Here is a 27,101-nt window from a genome sequence, read left to right as displayed (position 1 = left end):
GACCAGGCTGGCCTCGAACTCACAGAGATCCGCCTGCCTCTGCCTCCCAAGTGCTGGGATTAAAGGTGTGTGCCACCTCCCCCCCCCCCCATGTAGCTCTGGCTAGTCTGTAACTCCTTATAAAGACCAGGCCAGCTTTGACCTACCTGCCCCTGCCTCCTGAGTGCAGGGATTAAAGATGTGCACCATTACACCTCACCCCACCATGGTTCCTGCTTTAAAAGTCACATCATGTAGCACAAAAGATTAAGGTTTGCAGCTATTTTATTTACAAGTATACATTTAACACAATGAAATAAACACTGATATAGTGAAGCCTAGTTAATAGTAGTGTAACATGTCTATCATTTTGATGATTACATTATTTTAAACAACAAACTACACTGAAAAATTAATGCCGATAAAATTCTTGGTCATAATATTAAGAAATACAATATATAAATTGAAAATATGATTGTTTAAAATTTGAAAATGGAAGTGAACTCATTTGGACAGAGTCAGACGCTAACATAATCTGAATGGGGAGGACCTCTGACCCAAATGACATCTTTCAGGTTAACAGAAGGAAACAGAAGCATAGTTTTATCTTCAAGGATGATGGGCAGCTTGCTTCTTCGGGTGGAATAAATTCCCAGTGCCCTCGGGTTCTGTAGCAGAATCGTCACATCACCGAGCATGAAGACTTTCCTTGTGAAGCTGCCCCATCAATCTTTTCTGCTTCCAAAATTATCCTTTTAAAAACATCAACAGCAGTCTGAAGAGAAGGCGAAAACAATGACAGCGTTAGTTCTCAGTCATCAATAGCTGCTCACGACACTGGCCTGTCCTCAGGTCCACATGGAGGTTCCAGGGTAATGGAGGCTGGGGGGGGGGGGGGGTCCCAGAAGCCCCACAACCCCAGGGCCTTCTTCACAGCAACTAGCATCTGTCTAGCCAAGTTCTGGTAACCCCCTCCTCCCAGTGCTCGTCTCCTCCTCTCTAGTGATTGTCACCCCAATCTTAGTGCCACAGTTAAATTCTTGTTTCATGTGTCTCACCACACTGCTCACAGTCCATAATGCTGAGCCCTGCAGACCTGGTGTCTTACTCCTTTGTATTCTTCCTGTTCTGTGCTAACCACTTCTGTTCTTTTCTTTGGGTTAGCTGTGGTCTCACAGTACTGAACCCCTTTACTCAGAAAGTATCCATTAGCATGTCAACACTGCTCAGTCCAGGGGAGCATGTGTCACAGCTGCTCACTTTGGACCAATAGCAGGAGCACTGGGGGTGGGGTGGGGTGGGGTGTGCACACACACAGACTGGAATCAGGTGACTCAGCTACAGTCCCTCAGCTTACCTCAGCAGGGGTTTTGAGCCCTGGCCCTCTCATATCTTTCCTTCCTGACCCTGGCTGATGGTTAAGCCCTTGTTCTGTAATTCACTGGGAAACAGAAGTTGCTTCTACAAGAGAACACCATGTTTTCCTCCACCACACCTACTTAAACAATACAGACTACCAGAGGATGCAAGGGCACAATGGAGACAAGGCGTTTTATGTCTAAGGAACACCCTGCCTATGCTTAAAGAGAAGAAAAGCGGTCTGTGGGGGACTGGAAAGCATGGCACAGGCTGCTACACGCTAAGGCCTTGCATGCACTCGATGAGGCTGAAACGTGTCATTTGCAGCTTGAGGAAGCTCAGGCAGCCAAGGGAAAGAAGGATGAGGGGATGGAGGCGGCAGCAGCATGCATGGGTGCCATGCGAAGCAATAAGCTTAATTAAAGCTAAGGCTAAAGAGAAGGAGCGGCTCTGTGAAGCCTTCTAGCACAGAAATGACACTCCCTTCGCGACAGCTGCAGGGCTGAGACTGTCGACAAAAGGAGTCTTATTAGACTTTTTCTAAAACACCCCAAAGCTGGAATTATAAATGGCAGAAGGCTAAAAACTAAATAAGCAGGATTAAAAACAACAGGTAAAATGCCAACTGGAGGGATGTATGCTTATAGCTAATGAGGCTGACAAAAAATTAACTTTAGAGCCGGGAGTTGGCGGCGCACACCTTTAATCCTAGCACTCGGGAGGCAGAGGCAGGCGGATCTCTGTGAGTTCAAGACCAGCCTGGACTACTAAGTGAGTTCCAGGACAGCCTCCAAAGCCACAGAGAAACCCTGTCTTGAAAAACCAAAAAAAAAAAAAAAAAAAAAAATTACCTTTAGAAACTATATACCTGATTTTCCTTTGCAGAAGATTCCAAAAAAGCTGCGTTCCAAGATTCTGCCAAAGCTTTTCCTTCTTCATAACTGATCACCCTAAAAAAGAAAAAGAAAACCTTGACTCTCTGATATGTAAAACAGCTACGATTGCTTATCAAGGAGCCCCACTCTGAGCCATCGGCTGTGAAGCAAAACCACATGCTTTCCTTCCACTATCGGGACGTGGCAGGAGCATGCAGTCCCTGCCTGGGCTGGGAACAGAAGAGGCGAGTCGCCAGGGTCATCTCTGTGCCAATGAGCTCTTGCAGTTCAGGGAAGCCACCGCTTCCAGGCACTGCAGCATCAAACCCGACAGCCACGCCACAGTGAGGATCTAAACAACCCAGGACCAGGGAAAATCCCACCAGGGCCAGCCGAGGCTACTCTGGGTCCTTCCCAATGCTGTGTCACTGAGCTCCCTGCACACGGTATTCTCCTTCTATTCATCACTGTGATCACAACCAGTACACAAAGTTACTGTATGAAAACTGAATAATATCTGTCTTGGTAAGTAACCCCAAGAGAATTTCCCAGTTTGTTTCTCATTCTAAACAAGTGAGACATTTGTACTGCATACTGCTTCTGCTGTACACAGTGACAAAACTTTGGCCATGAGAAAAGATTTTTCCCCACTATTTTTTATTACTTTTTTTTTTTAAATAGAAAACAGCTTGCTTCACATGCCAATCCCAGCTCCCTGTCCCTCCCCATGAGAAAAGAATTTAAAGTGGTATTTTGCTGACTAAATCTCCCTGGACTTAAGAGCTACATACCTCTCCATATGCAGGTCCTTCTTATTCCCAACCAGCATAATAGGTATCCTATTAGAAGACAGACAGACAGGTCAGCCAGGCCCAGCCTTGCCGGCTCAGGAGATGCTGGCACACATTTTTAGAGAAGAGACGGGGCTACTTACTGCACTTTCCCCACCATATCCAGCAACTTGCCATGGATAACTTTAATTACTTCAAAGCTACAAAAGAAAGGTAGCAGATGTCATTTTAACCATGTGACACTCAGTGATCCTTATGAGACTAAACAAGTGAGACAGGCTCATGCCGTCTAGCACTAGGCTGAAAAACCACTACAACGTGGACTTGATCCTCAGACTGTGTCCAATAAATGGGTATCTGTAGAGCTTTTCTGAGGTAGAGTTCCCTAATGATCAGCCCTGTTTGCTTTTCTTTCTTGTTTTTGAGGCAATCTTGATGGGATTTGCTGCGTAGACCAGGCTTGGACAGTTCTGTCTGCCTCCCCAGAGCTGGCATTAAAGGCATGTGATCACAGCTGGCTCCCTTTCTTTATATGAACCATCATTCACTGGGTGATGCTAACCCCTTGATTTTTACTGTCATTGATGTGCTGATGATCCTCAAACATGTCATAACGATTAACTTAGTCATCACCACAGTGGGATCATTCACACCTCTGACCACTGGCTAATGGGCACAAGCCATTCCCACCCTCCCTCAGAAAACGTGGTGTGAGCAGTCAGCACACGCTGCATTACTGTTGAAGCTGCCCAGAACCAAGCAGCCTTCCTCTCCTGTCTGTGGTCCCTTGGCCCAGCTCTGGGTTTCTTCTTATGGCTGCGCTCACCTGGATGACTCCCAAGTGCTAAACTGATGTCCTTTCCTTCCCCCCTCATGCCCTCTGCTGGGCATCCAGCACTCCAGACCACCCCACTGAAACGTCCTCCCCTCGAGTCCTTGAGCGTTTCCTACTTATTTCCAAGCTTTTACTTTATGAATCTTTCTTTCCTCGGATTTATTTTTAAGTTATGTATAGACGTGTGTCTGTGTGTGGGTGTCTGCATAATCTAGAACAGAGCACTGGAACCCCAGGAGCAGGAGTTACAGGCTGCTGTGGGATGCCCAGTGTGAGTATTGGGAGCTGTATTTTGCAAGAGCAGCGCATGCTTCTCTAGCCTTCAACGGCTCTTCTTAGATTTGTTCACCCTACATAAACACACAAACTTCCACAGCTCTCATCAGTTTTCAATTTTTCTATCATAGTACCACTGTCAGGACGACATAATAAGAAATTCCAAGACAGCTCCAACTTTGAACAAAGACTGCTGAATGCATCACACATACTGTTATTGATGAAAATTAAACTTTACCCCATTGAAGTTACCAGCAGGGCAGGGCACCCCCATTTCTACAGGCTGTCCTTTGGATCCACAGTCCCCTTAGCTTGGTCGCATTCACCTACACTGAATGAACCACATGAGAAACAACTGGAAGGTTGGCCCTGGGGAGTCAGTGGGGATCAGCTTTCTCTCTGGTAAATGCACCTTCCTGGTACCTCCTGGTGAGAGCTGGTCTGGTGACTGCCTAACAATGGCCACAACACAACCAACAGTGGTATTGGGTACCATGGAGGCTAGGGCCTAGCCGTCTTTATTTCCATCTTGCTACAGATTCTGCTTCATTTTGTGTGCTTGTACTGACGGGGAGAGTTATTTAGTAGAGAAATGGGATAGCGTCCACCCAGAAAGAAAAGTCAAGCACGATCCAACACTAAACCCACACGACAAGCCTAGAAACATCTTACCCTAGCCAATCCCTCTGACAGGCCTGAAGCACATGACCACCTAGTCACAACCACATGTTTGAGCCAGGAAACTAACACAAGTAGTTTGCAGACAGTCATGCAGTAGACAGAATTTCAATTAAAAGGAAATAAATTGTTGCTTTCTTCAAACAATTTTTATTTCTATCACATGAAAAACAACATTGGTTTTGTGTAATTTTTCTGGTGTATCTGTTTAGGTCAGAGGACATCTCTTGGAAGTGAGTTTCTCCTTTAACTTCAGGTCCTGGAGCTCGAACTTCAATCGGGGTCTTAGGCAGCACAAGCTTATCTCAGCCTCCCGTGTGCTGGGTTTACAAGCACATGCTACCATGTCAGCCCTGTTAAGCACTGTTTTAGACAGAGAGGCTGTCTACCACAATGGATCTATTTCTGAAGATGCCACATTAAGGCACTACAAAAAGACCTGTCCTACATTGTTAGAAGAAAGAAGTGAAAACCCAAAGCTTCTATTCTCTCTGATCTGTAATCTTTCCCCATTTCTAAAAACTGAGAACACAAGGTGTTTTGCTTTATGATGTTACAAGAAACAATCCTAATGATACAAAGTAATAATGTAAGATTTCTGCTTTACTTCATAAAATAATGGCTATGATTTATAAGTAAACAGATGAGGAGGGGAAGGTTGAGAAGGGGAGAGGAGAGAGGTGTCTTGCCCATGTGGTAGATGGCTCATGCCTGTAATCCCAGCATTTGGGAAGATGAGTCAGGAGAACCGCTTCATACATAGTAAGATACTGTTTTAAAAAATAAAAAAAAAGCTGGGCGTTGGTGGCGCACGCTTTTAATCCCAGCACTCAGGAGGCAGAGGCAGGTGGATCTCTGTGAGTTCCAGGACAGCCTCCAAAACAATACAGAGAAACCCTGTCTCGGGGGGGGGGGGGGGCTGGAGAGATGGTTCAGCACATAAGAGCATTTGCTGTTCTTCTTCCCAGAACCTACACAGCAGCTCACAACTGCCTGTAATTCCAGTTCCAGGTGTCCAACACTGTTTACTGAACTCTATGGGCATTGCACACATGTCGGGCAGACACAAACGTAGACAAAAAACTTATATACATAAAAAATAAAAATTAGTGAATATTTTTAAAACTTATACTTGTATCAATAAATTGGATTTTTTAAAAACAAAAGTTTTAAAGTCAGGTATAGTGGGCCATGCCTTTAATCCCAACACTCAGGAGGCAGAGGCAGGCAGATCTGTGAGTTTGTGGCCAGTCTGGTCTACAGAATGAGTTCCAGGACAGCCAAGGCTACCCAGAGAAGCTATGTCTTGAAAAGCCACCACTACCACATAAAGTTTTACTACTCTATCTCTTGGATATTCATAAACGTTGTGTATTCAGTGTACAGATTTCTAACACTAACACACACACACACACACACACACTTGAGTCACTAAAGGTACTCATTAAGCAATAATTCAAGGTGGTCATAGTGATAGATGCCTATAATCACAGCACTTGCAAGGCACGGAGATCAGGAGTTCAAGGGCATTCTCAGCTAAATAGTGAGCTCTAGGTTAGTCTTGGTACTTGACACCCTGTTTCAAACCAAACCAAATAAAACAAAAAATCATTATTGCCACAGATTCTAGTGCAGTGAGAGAAAGGTGGTCAGAACCCAGAGACAGCATAGCATGCACACTTTCTGCTCTTTTTGCACAACTCCATGGTCTTCTCAGATAGTTAAGGTCTCTGGAGAACAAGTTTCCATGGTTTTGTTTTTTAGAATTGTGCATGCGTGCATGTACCACTGCACATGTGTGGAAATCAGAGCACAATTTCAGGGAGTTGGTTCTCTTTTACCATGGGCCCTTGGGACCGAACTTGGGTCCCTTTAGCTTGTGCATCAAGCACTTCTACCTAGTAAAGCCACCTTGCTAGCCCAAGTTTCCCTATTTTAAAAATTATTTCAAGGCAACAATAAATGTAATGTCAAATGCTACTTCTAACCAAAATAACATCCACCTGATGATACACATAAAAACACCAGTAAAAGGAATCAACAAATGTATTAAGAAAAATTTCTCAGCAGGGTATTGCAACACATGCCTTTAAAATCACAACAACTAGGAGACAGAGGTAGATCTCTGAGTTCAGGGCCAGCCTGTTCTACACAGAGAAGTTGTCTCACAAAACCTATCCTCACTCCTAAACTATTCCCCAATATACTAACCCTACAAAGTAACAATTTATAAATTAGCAAAATTCCTAAAAATCATATAAAATTAATTTACAAACAATAGTAAAAGTGAAAATATACGCATGTGCTGGTCAGTACTGACTGGACTCACCTAGGAGGCGTGCCCTAGGCACACCCAAAGGATGACCTTGGCTAGATTGACTGAGGGGAGAAGACAACCTAATAGTGGGCATCAGCAGACCCTAAATTTAGGGCCGGACTCCATAAAAAGCTGAGAGCCAACATTCACTGTTCTAACTCTTGACTGGATACAATGTGACCAGCTGTCACAAGCTCCTGCTATCACTGGATAAGGATTCCCTAAAACTGTGAACCAAAATAACCCCTATCTTGCTGGGTGTAGTAGTGTTCATCTTTAATCTCAGAACTTGTGTGGTAGAGGCATGAGTTCAAGGCCAGTCTGATCTAAGTATAACTTTCAGGACAAGCATGGCTACACATTGAGACTCTGCATCAAATAAGCAAATATATTAATTACCCGAACAGATGAGGGCTAAGAACAATTTATTTCAAAAATTGTTGTAATTACTACAAAAAAAAAAAAAGAACGAAATCTTTAACTATTTAGGATGTTCTTGAAAATTAAAAAGATCAGCTGGGCATGCTAGCACATCCTTTAATCCCGGTACTCCAGAGGCAGAGGCAGAGGCAGAGGGGTCTCTGTGAGTTCAAGGTCAGCCTGGTCTACATAGTGAGTTTCAGGACTATCAAAGCTACTGTGAGACCCTGTTTCAAGAAAAAATAAAATAAATAAATCAAGTCCCAAATTAGTGAGTAGGACATGAAAAAATGGTTCAGTGAAAGAAAGAAAAAGAACAAAACAAAAACCAAAATCCAGATTAGAGCAGTGTTAATAGCATCTTCTTGGATAACCCCAGAGCTATTTCCACAAACCTCCAATTGTTTCTCAGGAACATGGGAGCTGCCAAGTTTGTTTTGACTAAGGTATAAATGGGGACCAGCAGCAAAGGTCTGTTCACAGAATTGCCACAGTACCTGGCTTCCAGTTATACATTAAAACCTCAAGGTATGAGCCCCAGCCATGGAGAAAAATGCAGACACACACATTCAAGGAGACTCTTTTCTGCTGACCGTACTGGGCAATGGTTAAGACCCTAGACACTTCCCCATAGTGTTAGTATTCAGGCATCTGTATGAGCCTGCCCCTGGGGTTCTGACAGGGTATGTCCTCAGTTGCAGCCACTAAGAGCACACACATTCACTATGTTCCCTTTTAAAAGGGCCCTGCCCACCTCCTGTCTTTTTCTTTACAGCAGTTTTTAAAATAGATTACAACACATAAAACAGCCACAAGCCATGTGAGGCTGACTGGGCACCTGAAATGTAGCTAGGGTAACTAAGGGACTGAATTTTCACTTTTGTTAAATTTGAGCTAATTTTAGTAGTTACATGAAACAGGAATATGGAAGAATTCCATCGCTGCAGTCAAAGTCTACTGGACAGTTCGCCTTGACTGTGGAGTAGAAGGCCAGGAATGAATGAATCAGTGTCACACAAACACAGCCTATGCAATGCTGGGTTGGCTATTTATTTTAATGTTTAATTTCTTTCTCAGGAAGGTGAGAAACGAAGTATCTGAAAAGGGTTGGGTAGGTTAGTGAAGGATTATTTTAAAATTACTTTATGTGTTCATGGGTATGTATGCAGCAGTATGGTTGACCTCAGGTACCTTCCTTAGTCATTCTCTAATTAATTGATTTGTTGAGACAGTCATATGGAACCTAGTTCATGCTGACTTGCTAGACTAGCTGGCTATCTCTAAAGCCCCAGTGTTGAGATTACAGACATATGCTACCACATCTGACTTTTTACATGACCAGCTGTGGATCCAAACTCAGGTCCTCATACTTGGACAGTTAAAAATACTTTATCAACAGAACCAACTCCCCAGCATCAGCAATATATCATTAAAAAGGCAGATAATATGACAAACTGACATTTCACGCACTGAAAAGATGTCAACTAGCCAAACTTCTACTAATACTGTTTTTTCCATGAAATCTTCAAAGATAACTGCTTCTATTGTTCTGAGTTCTCACATATTCGGCTACATCTGTTTTGATGACTGCAACAGATCACTCCTTTCTGTGACAATGGATGCCATCCCTGGTAACAAATGTGTAGCTAACAAAACAAAAATCAATCCTCACTAACAGAACAGTGGCTGCGTTTTTAGTCATTGAAACCCTATTACTCAAAGGTCTCACACTTCATAAATCCACAGGAAACAAACTTAAGTCACTAGTTTGTATTGTTAAGTCAATTCAATATTAATATAGCCAAACACACAAAACATAAAACCAATTCACTATTTCCCATTCAAATAGCAGAAGCTCAGCTCACATACAGTTACCACCTAGGCACTCTGAGTTAAGTAAACAGATTTTATTCTATCAGTGTAATGGAATTTGCTGAGGATTTTACTCCCTATAGTAATACGATTGCTTCACAAGGAAAATCACTGAAAACACTTAGTGTAATAACCAGTTCTGATACTATTAATTCTAGTAAAATCCTTTAAAGGGGTCTATGTATAGTAAATAATATCAAGTAAGAAGCCAGCCTTACCTTTTGATTGATGTAACAGAATACACAAGAATATAACCATTAATATCTATGGAGTATGTCTGAGGAAAAATGGAATATTCATCCTGTGGGAAAAATTAATTACATTTGAGTAGTCTTCATAGAACAGAGTAAACAATCTTTACAAATTTTTCATGTACTACTTAAAGAGATTAAATAAAACAGAGTTCTATATGCCAGCCAGAGCTATATAACAAGGCCCTGTCTAAAAAGATGTGTTTGGGGCTGGAGAGATGGCTCAGAGGTTAAGAGCACTGGCTGCTCTTCCAGAGGTCCTGAGTTCAATTCCCATCAACCACATGGTGGCTCACAACCATCTGTAATGAGATCTGACGCCCTCTTCTGGCTTGCAGGTGTACATGCAGACAGAATACTGTGTACACAATAAATAATCTTTAAAAATATATGTTTGATTCATGAAGAAAATCTTCAGTGTTCCTAAGACTTGTGTCATGATCTTAAGAAAATACACAGGATCATGGAACAGTCAATAATTAAAGCCAAGTTAACAGACTAATAAAAAGAGAATTCTTTTGAAAAAGGAACAATCCTGAAGTGCTTATGAGGGAACAAACTGGAAAAAGTAAAAAGATGCAATTATGTGTGGGAATTAGGTACATAATAATCAGCAACGATAAAAAGTAACACAATGTGCAAATACAAGTACAGAGCCTTCTTGGGATAAGCTAGATCTCTTCATCTATACTTCAGCAAAAATGTACTCTACACAGGAATCAAAGATCTGAAGATAAGAAAGGCTTGGCTAGTAAAGTGCCTGCCTTGCAAAGTGTGAGGAACTGAGTTGAGATCCCCAGCACCCACACCCATAAAAATGCCATTGCAGTAGAGTGTGTCTGTAACCCAGTGCTGGCCTACGTGTGAAGACATGCAATCCCTGGCTCATTGGTCAGTTTGTTGAGCCAAACTGATGAGTTCAAGGTTCAGTAAGAGACCTCACCTAAAAAGGCAAAGTCAAGGGCAACACCAACCTCTGGTCTTTACATTTATGCACACCTACTAATACCCACACTGACACTCAAGATTTGCTTCCGTACATAGTAATACTCGTTGACTACAATGATAACTGGGATGTTCTTGGCAGCATTGCTATAGAAGCAATTAATACTGATAAAAAACGTAATAGACCAATAATTATGATATAGACAACAGCTGCCTATCATATGATCACCAGAAGCTATATGCTTATGGAATAACCTCCATAATGGATATCTATCACTTTGGAGTTTAAAAAAAAAGAGAGAGAGAGAGAGAAATACTGTACTTGCATATTCATCATGTATCAGTAATGGTATAAGTGTTGTGCCTTAATTAGAGACAGGTCTCTTTGGAGGCTGTCCTGGAACTCGTTTTGTAGACCAGGCTGGCCTCAAACTCAGAGATCCACCTGTCTCTGCCCCCATCCCTACCCCCCGTGCTGGCATTAAAGGTGTGCACCACTACTGCCTGGCCACTCTAGGTTTTTAAATACACCCTTCTATAGTTTTTTGTTTTGACACAGGGTTGACCTCAAATCTGCTATGAAGCCAAGGGTTAATTTGAACTCCTAATCTTCCAGCTTCTACTTCTTTAGGATCTCAGAGTTATAGGCTTGTATGGTTCAGATTACTAAGACATCTCATCTCAAAGTTAGACCAGACCTAAATATTTCATGCACACTTAAATTAAGCAAGTTATATTAGTCACATTCACCATTCTCCTCAGTTGGGCAATTAAGCCACAGTGACAGTCATGTAGTGTGTAAATGTACTATAATGACATTTTGGTCACCGATGAACCACAAAGCAACTATAACTGACTGGAAAATCCCAACTGCCTAGTTATGTTACTGTTGTGGCACAATGCATTACACTCTATTTGTAGTAGTGCTGGAGGTTTTAGAAGACTGTTCTTCTAATGGTATGAAAGGATAACACAATTATGTGCAACATCTGCACATTTATTTTACTTAGAGGCAAGGTTCACTATCGTGTTTCAGCCTCCAGACTGTTGGGTTTACAGGTATGATGTATACCACTATGACCTGCTAGATACAATACGTAAGTCCTTAAAAAAACACTGATCTGCATGAGTTTAAATGCATCACTTGTTTGCAGAAGGTGTCAGATTCCCTGCAACTGGAGTTACAGGCAATTGTGAACCATCCAATGTGGTCATAAAACTCAGATCCTGTGAAGAGCAGTAAGTGCTCTTAAGTTCTAAGCCAAATCTCTAGCCACCAATACATAATCTTGACAACAATGGCGAACTCTCCCAAAATCTTACTTTTCAGAATGTGTCCTTGTTATTGACAAATGGTCCTGTTCATATTAATATAAATTACAAAGTAAAAAGTACTTGCTATTTATTATGAATATTTATGGCATACATGTTTCCTAAAATATGAAGATTATTGTATAAACTTATTAGGTAATGATGACTTTGAGATAAGGTCTTGTTATATTGTTCAGGCTGGTCCTTAACTCTCTCTAGTGATCTTCCTGCCTCAGCCTCTCAAGCACCTGAGACTACAATGTATACTAGTGGGCCTGGCTACAGATTATTTTTAAAGAATGTGTCTTTGGGAAGCTGGAGAGGCAGCCCAGTGGTCAAGAGCACTGGCTGCTCTTCTGGAGGCCCCAGGTTCGATTCTCAGTGCCCACATGACAGTTCACAACTGTCCTAAGCCCCAGCTCCACGCCCTCTTCTAGCTTCAGTGTGTAATGATGCATGTGGTGCACAGACATTTATGTAGGCAAAACATCCATTCACATGAAATAAAATATAAAAATAAAGTTCAAAAATAAAATAACGAGTCTTTTTAACATCAGTCCTTAACTATTTACTACTGGCGGCCTCATCCCTAGAACTGATCATCCTCAAGCCAGAGGCAGGAGATTCACTCTCCATGTTTTCTATGAACAGCCGCAGCTGGAGATGCCATGTTTCACCGCTATGAACTACACACTGAATATAATCTGTTAGAACTATAACATTAGCAAAGATGGGAACAAATTATGCAAAGTAGTCAAATCTGGATGAATGGAACTCACCAGAATGACAGTGGGAACCCAAGCACATTCATCTCTGAACTAGGATCCTATCAGTTTTATTGCCGGCATTATTAGACCATTAAAACCACTTAAGACTGTTTGATGCTCAACTGTACACTCATGTTTAGAGCAAAGCAGTTCCTTAGAAAAATTCACCCGTGTTGATTCGGAAAACCACTGGATGACATTGCCTCCCCAGCTCTGCTTAGCTGTCCCTGTCAAGCAAAGCACTCTCTGGTCTAGGGAATGTCAAGCCTACAGAAACTTCAACCTAACCATTCTGTGCAGGCTTATACCAGGAAAGCAGTAGGCACAGCAAAACTCATCTTTTGTCTTTGGGCCATGGATAAATGAGAACAGTCAGGACTCAAAGTCAGTCTCTGTCTCTCTGTCTCTCTCTCTCCACATGCCCCACCTGATTGACTCAAAGCTTCTTAGTGGGGAAACAGACTTAGCCCCTACTTTCCAGGGCCTTAAAAAGATTCCAAAGATACAAAAGTAAATATGAAGCCCAGGTATGTCACAGTCCCACTCTAAACATCTTTGCCGAAGACCTTAAGTTTATTTTTTTAAAAGATTTATTTATTTATTTATTATACATACAGTGTTCTGCCAGAAGAGGGCACCAGATTGAATTGTAGATGGTTGTGAGCCACCATGTGGTTGCTGGGAATTGAACTCAGGACCTCTGGAAGAGTGGTTAGTGCTCTTAACCTCTGAGCCATCTCTCCAGCCCCCAGACCTTAAGTTTAAAGCTAGTTTACCAACAACATCAGCAACTGTTTCCCTCACACTAAATGTATCTCCATTCCAGGAACAAATTGTTCAACAATAAAGACAAAGAGAAGCCCCTCAAAATGTGGGCCCAATTTCTGCTCAGGGATCTCTCCTTCTAGTTCTAGGAGAGTCATATTATCTATGCCATTGCCAGGGTTGTTACCATCTCTTATCTTAGTAAGATGACCACACATTCTTTCAAAGACTAGAATGGGTCTGTGGGAATAGAACTTCTAGTTTCTGGCTGATTACACATGCTCTACACAGCTGTGGTGAGCAGGTGTGGGAGGAAAGTGCATGCCACAGTACTCTCTAGAAGCCCAGAGTCACATACATTCGGGGTTTATTTGCTCCTGAACAGAAACTCTAGGTTTCTCTAGTACTAACATCACTTAGTTCAGCTGTTTCCTGTTTCACACCCTTCTTCTAGCATTACTTCAAAACAAAGCAGAAGGAACTAATCTCTAAGCACAGGACATGCCCCGTTATTTCAGGTCCATTCCAATATGCCGAGGTCCTATAAGTCTCCATTCAACACTGCAGAGATTGGACCACTCACTGGCCGCTGGCCTAACTAACCCTTTGTGACTCTGTGCTGCAAGGGTAGGAAAAGTCAGGGCTGAACGCCCAGCCTCTTTATACTCCCCATTCTCCAGTGAACAGGGACAAATTCAGTCTAACAAAATGGTTTCTAGAAAAGGCAGGACTGGTGTCATGGAAACAAGGCAGCTAAGTTGTCAAAGGGCTTTTCTGTCCCTGGAGTACTCTTACTTTTCTCTCCTTCGTCCCCAGCAATGCACTCCATGCACCACTGTTGCACTGCCTAACCCGAGTACCCTTTCTCTGTGCAGGGGAAATAAAGAATTCATTCTGGTAACTACTCCTCAAATCCAATCAGTGGTTAAACCTGACCACACAATCTAACCAGCTCAAGGCCTCATACGAAGTGAGCTTTACCTCTTGCTAGTTCCCTGAAACACACTTGATTTTTGTCTTAATGTAGTAAAAAACACATTATGGAGGGCCAGAGGGAGGGAAGTGATGACTCTTTAATGCAGAATTAAAGTTCAGGAAACCATTATTCTGTAGTGGGTCGTCAACTCTCACTCTGCTAACAATATAGTTAAAACAGTCTGACACAGAAAAACAATTCCTCAGAGATATGGCTATGTGGTTTCACAAAGCCCAGGTAGGCAGCACATTAACATTCTGCTATACCCACAGCCCAAGACCAGAGAGTGTGTGAGGGATGCTGCTGGGCAGGACTGTGAGACCTGCTGCCAACAGGGGATCCTGAGAGTCACTTACCTGCCCCGCTGTGTCTACAAGCTGGAGATGATACTCTTGCCCATTTACTGTGATCAACTTTGTGAAAGCTACAAGGAAAGAGAACAAAATAATAGTTTAAATACATTAAACTCTGGATTACTTACAAGTTTGAACAATGATAACTGATCAGACTGAGTCCCTAATAATCTTTTCAGAAGTTCCCATTAATGGAAAATGAACAAGCCTAGAACTGTACAGACTGTCTCCTTCTTCCATTGGCCTGCTAGAACTGCTGATGAAAACCAAGCTCAGGAAAATCTTGAATCCTTTCCAGAGAAACTACAGTCAGGCAATAATTCACACCCTATAAAAACAATCTGACTGTTCTGTGGAGAGTTCTCTTAGGAACACATGAAATACACTATGTAAAGTCTCAAGTCTACAATGAACCAAAAACACAAAAATCTCCCATTAATTCATAGGGAGTCTGGTGTTAGAACACAAAGAACTAGTATTAATTGAAGTGCTAAGAAACTTTAGTACATTAAAAAACAAAGAAACAAAATAATTTTACTGACAGGTAATATAGCAATGGAACATTTGTTCTGGGATGAAACCACCATTCTTTCTCAACTTAAAGACCCAGGCAATTTGTCACAATCTTTTTTTCCAGTAAGGAAAAGTCAGTTCAGAATTTCAAGGTGATGGGCTTCCAAACACAGACTCCTCACAGCAACACACTTTAACATGGAACCATCTGGAGCCCCACAAGGAAGTGCAACAGATCTCTTTTGTGCCGGTGACTCCAGCCATTCCCTGGCTGGCTGTCCTGTATAATAAATACAGGCCTAGTAGCAGAAGCTATCCTTTCTGCAGAAGATGCCCCAGTATGTCTCACAACCAAAAGGAAAAGCAAGAGACAAATGGAATTATTCAGAAAAGTAAGTGAAATAGAAAGGCATGGAAACACAGGTGCTCGAGGGAGGCAGTCTGCATTAGCTGCTCCTAAATGCAAGCAGGTTGATGGGCAGGTTTACAAGGACTGCATATTATCCTCAACCCTTTTCCTGGAAATGGCTACATTAAGGAAATATACAGTCAGATGAAGACGAAAAAAGAATAACTCAAACTGGAGAATATCCAGCTGGGTGTAGTGCCACATATGTTTAAAAAACTCTAGTGTTTGGGGGGCAGAGGCAGGCAGATTAGAGACCAACCTGGTCTACATAACAAAGTTCTACTCTGACCTCTGACTTGGGGTCAACTAGCAGTGCAGGAACTTTCAAATCACTGTTAGCCAGGAGACTGTGACATATACCTGTGAGAAACCATTCAGCTAGAATTAAAAAGTCCTGTTTCAGGTTTGATGAAAATTTTGTAAGAAACACTGGTGAATAGAAAAAACAGCTACACTTACTGACAACTAAGTAGGGGTAGTTGTTACAAGGTATGACACAATTGTTTTGACCAGATTACTGGGACAAAAGTTCATTTATTCACAAGGACCTCCTGGGTGCTACTGCACCAGCAGCACTGTCCCACACGCTCCAAGCCCCTGACCCTGAGCTGATGTTCCAGTAAAGAAGGGAGACCCATGCAATTACCACAGAACCTGGTATTGCATCTAGGAAAATGACACCAAGCATAAATTTTATTAAGCAAAAAACCCAAAGCAAACAAACCAAAGAAGTCAAGGGGGAAGGGAGAGGATAATGGAGATGAGAATGATCAATACATCCTATACATGTATGAAATCATCAAGGGAAAAATAAAATCATTAAGGCAGCCAGTCTAAAATATGCTAGCATTTTTTTGTGAATAAGTAAAACCAAACACAAGGAAGCTGTGCATAGTGGCACCCTTCTGTCCAAGCACTCAGAAAGCAGAGGCAAGAAGATCTCAAGAGTTCCAGACCAGCCTAGACTACATAGCTAGACTGTCTCACATACCCCTACCCTCTCTCTACAAAGATATAGGAATACTAGGTAAAGCCTGAATGGAGACTATTTACCAGTGACTAACAAAAATTTGAGGTTTCTAAAATTTTGGCATTTGCAAACTAAGTCAATGTTACTAATATATGTTAAACATCCTTAATTCATACTCCCAAAGAGATCTAGCAGCAAGCCATGTTTGGTAAAAGTATGAGACTCTCCATCAGAATTTCCTAACTACAGTAGTGTCTCATGCCTTTAATCCCAGCATTCGGGAGGCAGAGGCAGGCAGATTTCTGTGGGTTTGAAGACAGCCTGGTCTACAAAGCAAGTTCAAGGACAGTGAGGGCTGTTTCACATAGAAATCCTTTCTCAAATAAACCAACAATCCTACCATAAATGACAGTGCTAACTGACCCTGAGATGGCACAGGTTATAAACTGCTCCTGGTCTCATTTGTAAACCGTATCCCCCAAGTTTAGTACATATCATGTTGTTAGGTTAACACTACAGAACAGATAAATTGTATCTGTGCAAGTAGTAGTACTTCTGGTCTGTTCTCTTAAAAAAAAAATACACAAAGTTTTGCTAAATTCTTTTTTATCCTAACTACTGAAAATGACAGAGTCCCATAACCTTTTTCTTTCACAGTGATATGTCACAGAATGTTTCACCACTGAACATTTGCTATTAATAACCTATTTTGTATGATAAAGATAAGTATAAAATAATCGCTAGATTATTTTCAGATCTTGGATTCATTCATTTGATCATTGGGTGAAACCAAGTCTCAATATGTAGCTTTGGTTGGCCAAAACCTTTCTGCTTTTTCAAGCTCATGGCTATCATCAAACAATGCTTTCTTACCAAATATTGGAGGAATGGAATAAAGGTTTCTATCTTGTTAAGAATATGAAGGTATAGTAAATATAACCCAATGACAAAATATGCCCCCATGAACTCGTATTTTATTTGATAAACATGTCTGCTCTTACCTGTAGATTTTACTGAATAATCACTATGAATTTAGCTTTAACTTCTTTACTGAACATCAAAATAGGAAAACCCAAAGGCACAATAAAGTGTGATAGACACTCTTAAACCAGTCAAACTGGGAGTAACAGCCATGTGTTAGAACTCCTTCCTAACTATTCCAAAGGATCACATGCAGAATGCAATTAGCTAGGAGGTAGAGATCAATTTGGAGCCCAGGCAATAAACACTGTGAGACCCATCACACAATACACTCACTTTCTCTCTTCTCTCCAATTAACACCCCCATCCAGAAAACTCCCACATTTCCAGATGCTGAAACTTTAAATTCATACTCTTTCCATATTAGGCATTTTTGGACTACAGGCTCTTATTCTTACTGAGAGTCAAAAGTGTCTCAGTGTTTCTACTGCAAGCTTAGGAGGTGAAGGCCAACACCGTAATTAATTATGAACCTAGCTGTTCAATCTGTTTCCATTTAACATGCCAATGACACATTACTGTTTAAGTCTGTACACTTTTGATGGCAAGTTCAGTCTCAAGTGCTTGACATCCTGCCTCCAGAGTCTACCAGGGGCTCTAACATAATGAAAAAGAACAGCCCGAGCTTCCAACAAAGCAGAATATCTGGCTGTACTGATGACCATTGCAGACCTTGAGTATCCTTAAAAGTCTCAAAGCCAACAAAGTAAAGGCTGTGGTTGGTTCTGGCTGTGTGTGCTCTTTCCTGCATGTGATATGAAATGCAACTTAGAGACAACTTTTTCCCAATGATGCAGCACCGCTGCGATCCCAGAATAGCACATTTCCCAGCAGACTCTTTCAAGTCTTCAGGACTCAGAGAGCAGGGTGCTCCTCAAGGCACAAGGTTTTCAATCTTTTCAAAGTTGACACCTATACAAAGAGCTCCTACTGAATGGAGAGGGTAGGGATAAAAATAAAACTGCTCTCAAGTCCTTTTTTTTAAAGCCAACTTTTGTATACAAAGTTCCAATACAGAACCAGATTCCTACTGATTGGGATATAACTCTCTACATGCCAGAGGACATAGTCACTGAATAAAAAAGAATTCAGGGTACCCTGAGTAAAATCTCTGCAAGTTTTTTATAACTCCCCACTGGAGAAATGCAAATTTAGCACATAATACATTTGCAAGCCAAACCTTTTAAGACTATACAAATAATGCTTTCTCAGTGGCTAAATAGTTGAAAACAATACTCACTGTTTTCTATGGTTGGATCATAGGAGTCAACAAATTGGCCTTCAACAAACTGAATTGTCAATGAGGACTTCCCTGTAAAAGAGAACAAACAGTTTAGAATTATTGACATATGGAGATAAAAATAACTTACAAAAAGCCACTCCAGGACTAGAGGGACAGCTCAGCGATTAAGAGCCACCTGAATGGAAACTGAGTTGGATTCTCAGTACATGTTGGGTGGCTCACAACTGCCTGTAACTCTGCTTCCTTCCCATACACATAATAAAAAAAATGCTAATAATCAAAAACAAAATTATAGCAAAAAAGAAACTGAAGTTATTAGTTTAACACCTATCTGAGTAAGTTCAAAGGTGAAATATATTTAATTTGTTTTAGTGGCTTACAACTATCTGGAGGTCCAATCCTGGGGACTGCATACCCTCTTCTGACCTCTACAAGTCGGTACCATGTATACAGATGGTACATATACATACATCTAAAACTATATATCTAAATAAAGAACTAAATGAACAAAGAAACAAAACTAGGAGCCGGGCGTTGGTGGCGAACGCCTTTAATCCCAGCACTTGGGAGGCAGAGGCAGGTGGATCTCTGTGAGTTCGAGACCAGCCTGGTCTACAGAGCGAGTTCCAGGACAGCCTCCAAAGCCACAGAGAAACCCTGTCTCGAAAAACCAAAAAAAAAACAAAAACAAACAAACAAAAAAACCAAAAAACCCAAAAAAACAAAAACAAAACAAAACTAGGAAGGGGAAGAGCAGGTGCCAATTCCTCCATTCCAGTAATTAACAAGTTTGGTTTTTGTGTATGTATGCATGCATGTGACCTGTGGAAGTCAAAGGATAGTCTTGAATATTATCCCTCAGGTGCTGCTGCCTGCCTTTTCTCTTTTTTTGTAATAGGTGTTCTTATTGCCTGGACACCGGCCAGACGCTATCAGTCTTCCACTTGCCTATGCCCAGGGTTACAAGTGCTTGTCATCATAGCTGCCTTGAAAACAAAACAAAACCCAAAAGTGTGGGTGCTATGGATCAAAATGCTAGGAAAGTAATTCAGCAACTGAGCTGTCTCCCCAGACCCTCCAATTACATTTTTACTAGTGCACATTAACTGAAAAAGACATGTACAAGAATTGTACAAACATGTATATAATGTATTGATTATATTCAAACCTCCTTTCACTCTCATCCTCACCTCTTGCTGGCCCCCTTCCTCTTGAATACTTCCTCTTCTATTTTCAAGTCTATTTATTTTATGTATGAGCACTCTACCTGCATGTCTGCCTTTAAGCCAGAAGAGGGCACGAGATCCCACTACAGACAGTTGTGAGCCACCATGTGGTTGCTGGAAATTGATCTTAGAACCCCTGGGAAAGAAGCCAGTGCTCTAACAGCTGAGCCACCTCTCCAGCCCTCTTCATGTCTATTTTTAGAGAAGAGAAAAAATTTTAAAGGTTTTCTTTTCTTTTTCTTTTTTTTAAAGAGAGCATTTCTCTGTGTATCCCTGGAAGTTCTAGAATTCTCTTTGTAGACCAGGCTAGCCTTGAACTCACAGAGATCCACCTGTCTCTGCCCCCAAGTATGTGCTACCAGTCCTTGGCTGGCCTGGTGTGCAGAGATCTGTCTGCCTCTGCTCTGCCTACCGAAGGCATATACCACTACCCAGGCCAAGACCATACATTCTGGTATTTTCTTTTGTTTCTGTCATGGTTCCCATGCCCCAAACAGGGTTTCTCTGTGTGTAGTCCTGGCTGTCATGGAACTTACTTTGTAGACCAGGCTGGCCTCAAACTCAGAGATCTGCCTGCCTCTGCCTCCCCATTGCTGGGATTAAAAGCGAGCGCCACCAATACCCGGCTGAATTTACTCTATTATCTGGACTTATTCCTTCTTTTGCCATTTAAAAATATCAGCCTATATTAACTGAACAAGATTCTCACGGGGGCATTTACATTTACATATATGTACAAAAACTTGGACCACACTCCCCTGATCTCACTGCCTCCTGCCTACCACTTCCAAGTCCCTCCATGTTTCCCTTTTTAATGCAGCCACTTTCTGAGTACAGGTCAAGTCATATGTACTGTTGAGAGGACTGACAGGCCACAATGGATGGTCTCTTAGCTCACAGGCTGAGGAAAGACTTCACAACAAGGAGCTATAAAATGGAAATTAATTCATAAAAAAATAGCATCCACCCACTGAAGACAGAAATCCTCCTGGTTGGCACTCATTTAAATACTCCTCACCAGCTGCTCAGTCCTTACTACATCAACATCAACTCCCAACTCCACCGTGGCCCACAGAAGCAGACCTGCCAACGAGTCCGCTTCTCTGAGCTCACCTTCTCAGGCCCAGTCTACTGCTCTGTTTCTGCTAGCCTCCTGCTGCCTTGGCCTTTTTGTTCTAGCCACTACCAGATTTCTACAGGGAAGCCATACCCAAAACCGCCCTACGTAAGCAGCACCTGTCCCCTGGCAGTCCTGTACCTATTTGTCATCTCTTCTCACCACTGGAACAATCACCGTTAGTCCACTGAGATCAATCAACCTGATCCACTGCTCAGTCCTCATCTCTTCCATTCAGGCAGTTTAAACAGAACAACTTCATTAGCATTTATTGGCACTAATCATGGGTCTGTCCATGTAGCTCAGGAACTACACAAAGTGAACTATGTCTAAATGAGGCCAAGTTAGATATGCTATCAATAAAGAAGAATCTAGTTGGCATTGGTGGCGCACGCCTTTATCCCAGCACTCAGGATAACCAGTGAGGGTCTGATAGAATAGCAGAAACCAGAGGCCTCAAACCAGACCACTGACTCATTGCAGCGAACATACTTGCAAGTCGAGACATATATGAACGTATGTGACTCACTGTGCCACACGACAGCTTTCCACCATGAGATTTTTCTTTTCTTCTAAATTTTATTTTGCTGTATCTTTATGGGGAAGTGTCAAGGGCAGAGGGTGGATGCAGAGGAATGGGGAAATGAGTGGGATCAAGATGCATGATGTGAAACCCACCAAAAAAAAAATCAATAAAAGTTGGCCAGGCCTGTGAGTTCGAGGCTAGCCTTAAAAACAAAACAGAGAAACCCTGTCTCGTAAAAACCAAAAAAAAAAAAAAAAACCAAAAAAAAAAAAAAAGTTGGCCAGGCTTTGGTGGCGCATGCCTTTAACCCCAACTCTCAGAAGACAGAGGCAGGCGGATCTCTGTGAGTTTGAGACCAACCTGGTCTACAGGGTGAGTTCCAGGACATCCCTGGCAGTTACACAGAGAAACCCTGTCTTGCAAAACTAAAAAAGGAAAAAGAAAAATCAACAAAAAAGTATGTATGAGTGTTGTGCCTGCATGTCTTTCTATGACTGCAGGTCAGAAGAGGATGCTGGGAACTCTGCAACTGGAGTTACAGACGGTTGCTGAGCTGCCATGTGGGTGCTGGGAATCAATTTCTTCCTCTGAGCAATTAGTACTTTTTTTTGTTTTGTTTTTTTTAACGAGACTGTGGGAACACCAGACCTTGAGCAGAGACCCACTTCCCCTTCGGCCTGGGAGTAGGCAGCTGTAAGACAATGTTTACTAAAAGCATGTTTACTAAAAACAATACAATGCCTGGGGGCATTAAGTTCCTGGAAAAGGCCTGCCCACAGAAACCACCCTGACCTCGACCTTGTCCAAAGACTAACCACCTCTTCTGCCACGCCCAGATCAGTTTTTGGGGTCAGAGCAGAACCAGCCAGGGGAGAAGAGAGAGCAGAAGCTTCTCTGGTGGGGCCTTTCTTGGGAAGTTTTCTTGAACCTTTTTGGAGCCTGCTTAAAGTTTTCTTTACATCGTTGAACGAGTCTCTGTGTTGTCAATCCCCGACACCCTCCGCACGTTCTCGGACACAGGCCGCGCAGCAGACGCGACAGAGACAGGGTTTCTCTGTATTGTTTTGGAGGCGGTCGGACCAGCCTGGCCTCGAACTCACAGAGATCTGCCTGCCTCTGCCTCCCGAGTGCTGGGATTAAAGGCGTGTGCCACCACCGCCCGGCCGGGCCGAGCAATTAGTACGTTAGCCTGAGCTATCACTCCAGCCTTCCCTTAAAGGAATATTCTTACTTATGTATCTCTACATCTAACACAATTACTTAAGAGTCAGAGAAGCTGAATTAGAAAGAATGGAGAGAAAAAGTTCTTTGTAAAAAAAATTAAAATCACATTTATTTGTGTGCGTATATGCACATATGTACTCTTAAAGGGTGGTAATTGAATGTCTCCTTCTGACTGGCCCCTGGAGGAAAGGATTATTCATTAGCAGAAGTGGGGCTGTGAGCAGCTGGGTCTCCCTTGGGTCTCTCCTCCTAAGGGGAGATCACTAATTACTGAAACCTAGACAGGACGGCTATGCTTAGCTGTTCTGCTGCCTTCATTAGAAAGTGGAACACTAGACAACTGCCACTGAAATCTTTACTAGTCAACACAGAACAGTCATCCTTGCGAATAAACCACAACATGGTGTTCAAGCGCTCTCAGCCCTGCTACTGTACTCTAGCTTCCAGGGACGCCTCTGAAACAGCAGTTTGACGAGTATGGAGAGTCAAGTTCTGCGTGCTGTATGTAAACAGTCACTAAAATCAAACCATATTCTTCACCATGACCACCTTTTATGAATGCTCTCACCCTACTTGGCATTTACTTTGGCTTTTGTCTCTCGCAAACGTAGGTTCTGAGTATACTAGCTACTTGCCAAAGATGAGTCTGCTCTAAATTTGTACAATCTGAGAAGAAACTTAAATTCAAGTTTGTTTTTTTGAGAAATGTTACAGGAAAACAACCCAAGAGCGACCTGAAACAACAGAAAATGAGTGCATGTATGGACAAGTGCACATCTGCACAGCAAGAGCCAAACCATTCATTAACTAACAGCAATTTTTTTTTCCCGAGACAGGGTTTCTCTGTATTGTTTTGGAGGCTGTCCTGGAATTAGCTCTTGTAGACCAGGATGGCCTTCAACTTACAGAGATCTGCCTGCCTCTGTCTCCCGAATGCTGGGATTAAAGGTGTGCGCCACTACCGCCCGACTAAGCAACAGCAATTTAAAAAACTACAGAAATTATTATTTTTGAAATTTCTTAACTTTCATTAGGCAAGATCAGAGCATCACGTTGGTTTGTTTGTTTGTTTTGCCATAATAAAATAGCATAAGTATTCCACTTTATTTTCTCTGAAGGCGTAGGTTCAAGGTTGTCACTGGATCTCATGCTTTGTGATTATCATAAAACTTACATTATTTATATGACCACTTAACTGTTTTACCTTGTTTTTATGTTTCTCCTAAAAACACAAAACTATTCAACTACCTCTATTTTCATACCTAGCATTCTTTACTAAAACAGTTTTACATGTTACTGGTTCACTGAGCTATGAAGAGTAGGGCAGGCTTTTGTTTCTGTCCTATTGACTAGGTGATCAAGTCATCAGGTAGTAGGGTATCCATCACAACTACTGCACTAAATCTGGAACACAGTCATTCCAGAACACAATGACTCTTCTTTGAGTTGCTGGGGACTGAACCCAGGGACTTAACACACTACGGACAAACTCTTAACTCTGAGTGACAACCTCACTCCACCTCCAATTCTTAACATTCAGGAACAGTAATGTCCTGTACAAACTAACAGCTGCAGCAAAACCCCAGCAATATCATCTGTAATCTCACCTCTACAGCATTTTGCTTACCTGCCTGTCTCCTGGAACATGCCAGGAAGCAAGTGCTGGTCACTGTGACCCAAACTACTGTCCCTGTGCCTCAGCATCTGCATAATCTCTTTCTAGCAGCCATCACCGCATTCAGGTCAACTCTGAAGCAATGTTTTCAAAGTGAGGGCAATGAACCACTGGGCCATGAGACTGATTTACTGAGCCATGACCTATGTTGTTTTCTTAAGAAATAGAAACAGTGGCCTAGAATGCAAATAAAGGTTTTGGGAAACTTTTCTTTCAGTTTTGGACACTTATAACTGGATAACAATATAAAATTTCTGCAGCTGAAAGGGCAGAAATAATACTTCTAGTGAGGGGAGTTCCATGGTGTAATGGTAAGCACTGTGACTCAGAAATACACTGCTGTAAGCATGACTCTCATTTTCTAACCTCTACAGGGTTCACTTCCTTTAGACCCAAGATAAATCATTTCCTTCTACTCTTTTGTCAGAGGTCTCTAATTTCCTTTTTGTTAGTCCTCTGATAAACCTGTGATCCCAATCTAGTCAACTGCTATTGTGAACCTGTTCAGCATCTTTGGGCCTTACAATTCACACACAACTAGGCCTTCTCTAATCACCTCTATAGCTCCCTTTCTTCTGCACTAGCAGTTCTAAGTGCAAAGTGTACCCCCAGCAACCTGTATCATCACAGGGTACTTGTTATCAAGCTCCACCCAGACCTTCTCAATAGGAAGCTCTAGTACAGGAGTATCAGCAAGTGTCTCCCTCCCTGCATTGTGCAACAAGTTGAATATCCCAATCTAGCATCTAAAGAGTTCCCCAATGCTCTAATTCTTACCAGCAGCTCAGGATATAAGCATTTAAAGCCTGTAGATACAACCATGATTATAATGTGCTACAACCCGAGGTACCAAGGACACCAAGGTACCTCTCTTTTGTTTTCTTGAGTGAGAAGTTTTATTAGAAAAGGGAGGGAGGGGCTGAAGAGATGGCTCAGAGGTTAAGAACACTGGTTGTCCTTCCAGAGGTTCTGAGTTCAATTCCCAGCAACCACAAGGTGGCTCACAACCATCTATAATGAGATCTGGTGCCTGTTTCTCACATAAAGTTGTATATGCAGACAAAGTACTCTATATATAATAAATCTTTAAAAAAAAAAGGGAGGGAGGGGAAAGAGAAAAGAGGTAAAGAGACAGACACAGGGAGGACAGAAGAGAAGAGGGAGACAGGAGCAGAAGAGAGCAAGAGCGCTATTCAAGCTCTTGATTACTGCTATCCTCCAGATACCAGGATGAACATTAGGCGTGTTCATGGAGCCTGTGCACACCTGGCCATCTGACATCCCCACAACTCAAAGGAAGAGGCTGCAAACTACCCTTAGAGAAGCTGATCTGTCATCCTTTTCTCTACTCTCAAACAGATTCCCCCGTTCACTCTACCCCATGTAGCCTGTTCCAAGTTTGTCTTTGGTCCTGCACCAACTTGGTATGCCAAACTTTGTTGACTCCCTAAGGAAGTTACCCCTTTGAAATGAAGACTTCATTACTAAGACAAGACAGTGTGATAGTCAATCTGGGTGACGGTATTCAAGTCACCCAGAAGACACAGCTCTGCTATGTCCACGAGGGTGCTTGAGAGGTTAACTGAGAATGGAATACCCACCCTGCATGTGTGTGCAGCAGCGTCTCATGGCTTGGGGTCCTGTGTGAGGGAAAGAGGAAAGGCAAAGCAGTCCTAGCATCCATATTCATATCTCTCTTTGTCTTGACTATAGATAACAAGACCAGCCATCTCACTCACATTCTCACCCTCCCTTCCACAAAAGATTGTCTTTAAATTGTGAGCCAAAATAAACCCTTCCTTCCTCAACTTGTTTTTCTCAGGTGTTTAGTTACAGAAATAAGAATAAACAATACACTCATCAAAATTAACTACCAAAACAAACAAACAAAAACAAAAACAAAAAAACCCAAACTTTGAGTTTCCAAAAAATAAAATTATCAAAGCATTGCTTCTATTTTTAAACTCATTGAAGAGCTGGGCGGTGGTGGCGCACGCTTGTAATCCCAGCACTGGGGGGGGGGGGCGCAGAGGCAGGCGGATCTCTGTGAGTTCGAGGCTGGGCTGGACCGACAGCCTCCAAAACAATACAGAGAAACCCTGTCTCGTAAAACCAAAAACCAAAAAACCAAAAAACAACAACAACAAAAAAAACTCATTGAAGAAAAAAAAAGCGAGGGAATAATGGCACACACCTTTAATCCCAGCACTCAGGATGCAGAGGCAGGAAGATTTCTGTGAGTTCAAGGCCAGGACGATCTACATAGCAAGTTTTAGTACAGCCAGGGTTACACAGAGACCTTGTCCTAAACCACAAACAACTTACATGGTGTGGAGGGGGAGCAAACCCAGAGATGAAACACAAGTAAATATGAATTAAGAAAAAAACAAAAGAACCCCAAAACACCTGGCAAGAGATGGTAGGTCGGGAGCCCCATAATATTTCAG

General features: G+C 42.2%; 1 protein-coding gene across 2 annotated transcripts in view; it reads right to left on the bottom strand.

Moving 5' to 3' along the window:
• Nucleotides 1-246: 246 nt before the first annotated feature.
• Rheb (Ras homolog, mTORC1 binding) overlaps nt 247-27,101 on the bottom strand; it is a 43,147-nt gene continuing 16,292 nt past the window's right edge. The window contains exons 1-8 of one of the 2 annotated variants that reach the window (XM_040737121.1): nt 26,256-26,277; nt 18,884-18,955; nt 14,774-14,841; nt 9,621-9,703; nt 3,148-3,204; nt 3,005-3,052; nt 2,207-2,288; nt 247-754 (exon numbers count right to left, since the gene is read on the bottom strand). In XM_040737121.1, the coding sequence (XP_040593055.1) occupies nt 662-754; nt 2,207-2,288; nt 3,005-3,052; nt 3,148-3,204; nt 9,621-9,703; nt 14,774-14,841; nt 18,884-18,955; nt 26,256-26,262 (510 nt within the window). In that variant the 5' untranslated portion in view covers nt 26,263-26,277 and the 3' untranslated portion in view covers nt 247-661. Of the gene's footprint in view, nt 755-2,206; nt 2,289-3,004; nt 3,053-3,147; nt 3,205-9,620; nt 9,704-14,773; nt 14,842-18,883; nt 18,956-26,255; nt 26,278-27,101 lie in introns of those variants that run through there. The other variant, XM_040737122.1, reaches the window with a different exon arrangement.

This window comes from Mesocricetus auratus, unplaced genomic scaffold (assembly GCF_017639785.1).
Source record: "Mesocricetus auratus isolate SY011 unplaced genomic scaffold, BCM_Maur_2.0 Super-Scaffold_100676, whole genome shotgun sequence".
Lineage (NCBI taxonomy): Eukaryota > Metazoa > Chordata > Mammalia > Rodentia > Cricetidae > Mesocricetus > Mesocricetus auratus.
Note: the sequence above shows the minus strand (reverse complement) of the source record. Positions and strands in the feature narration are given on the sequence as shown.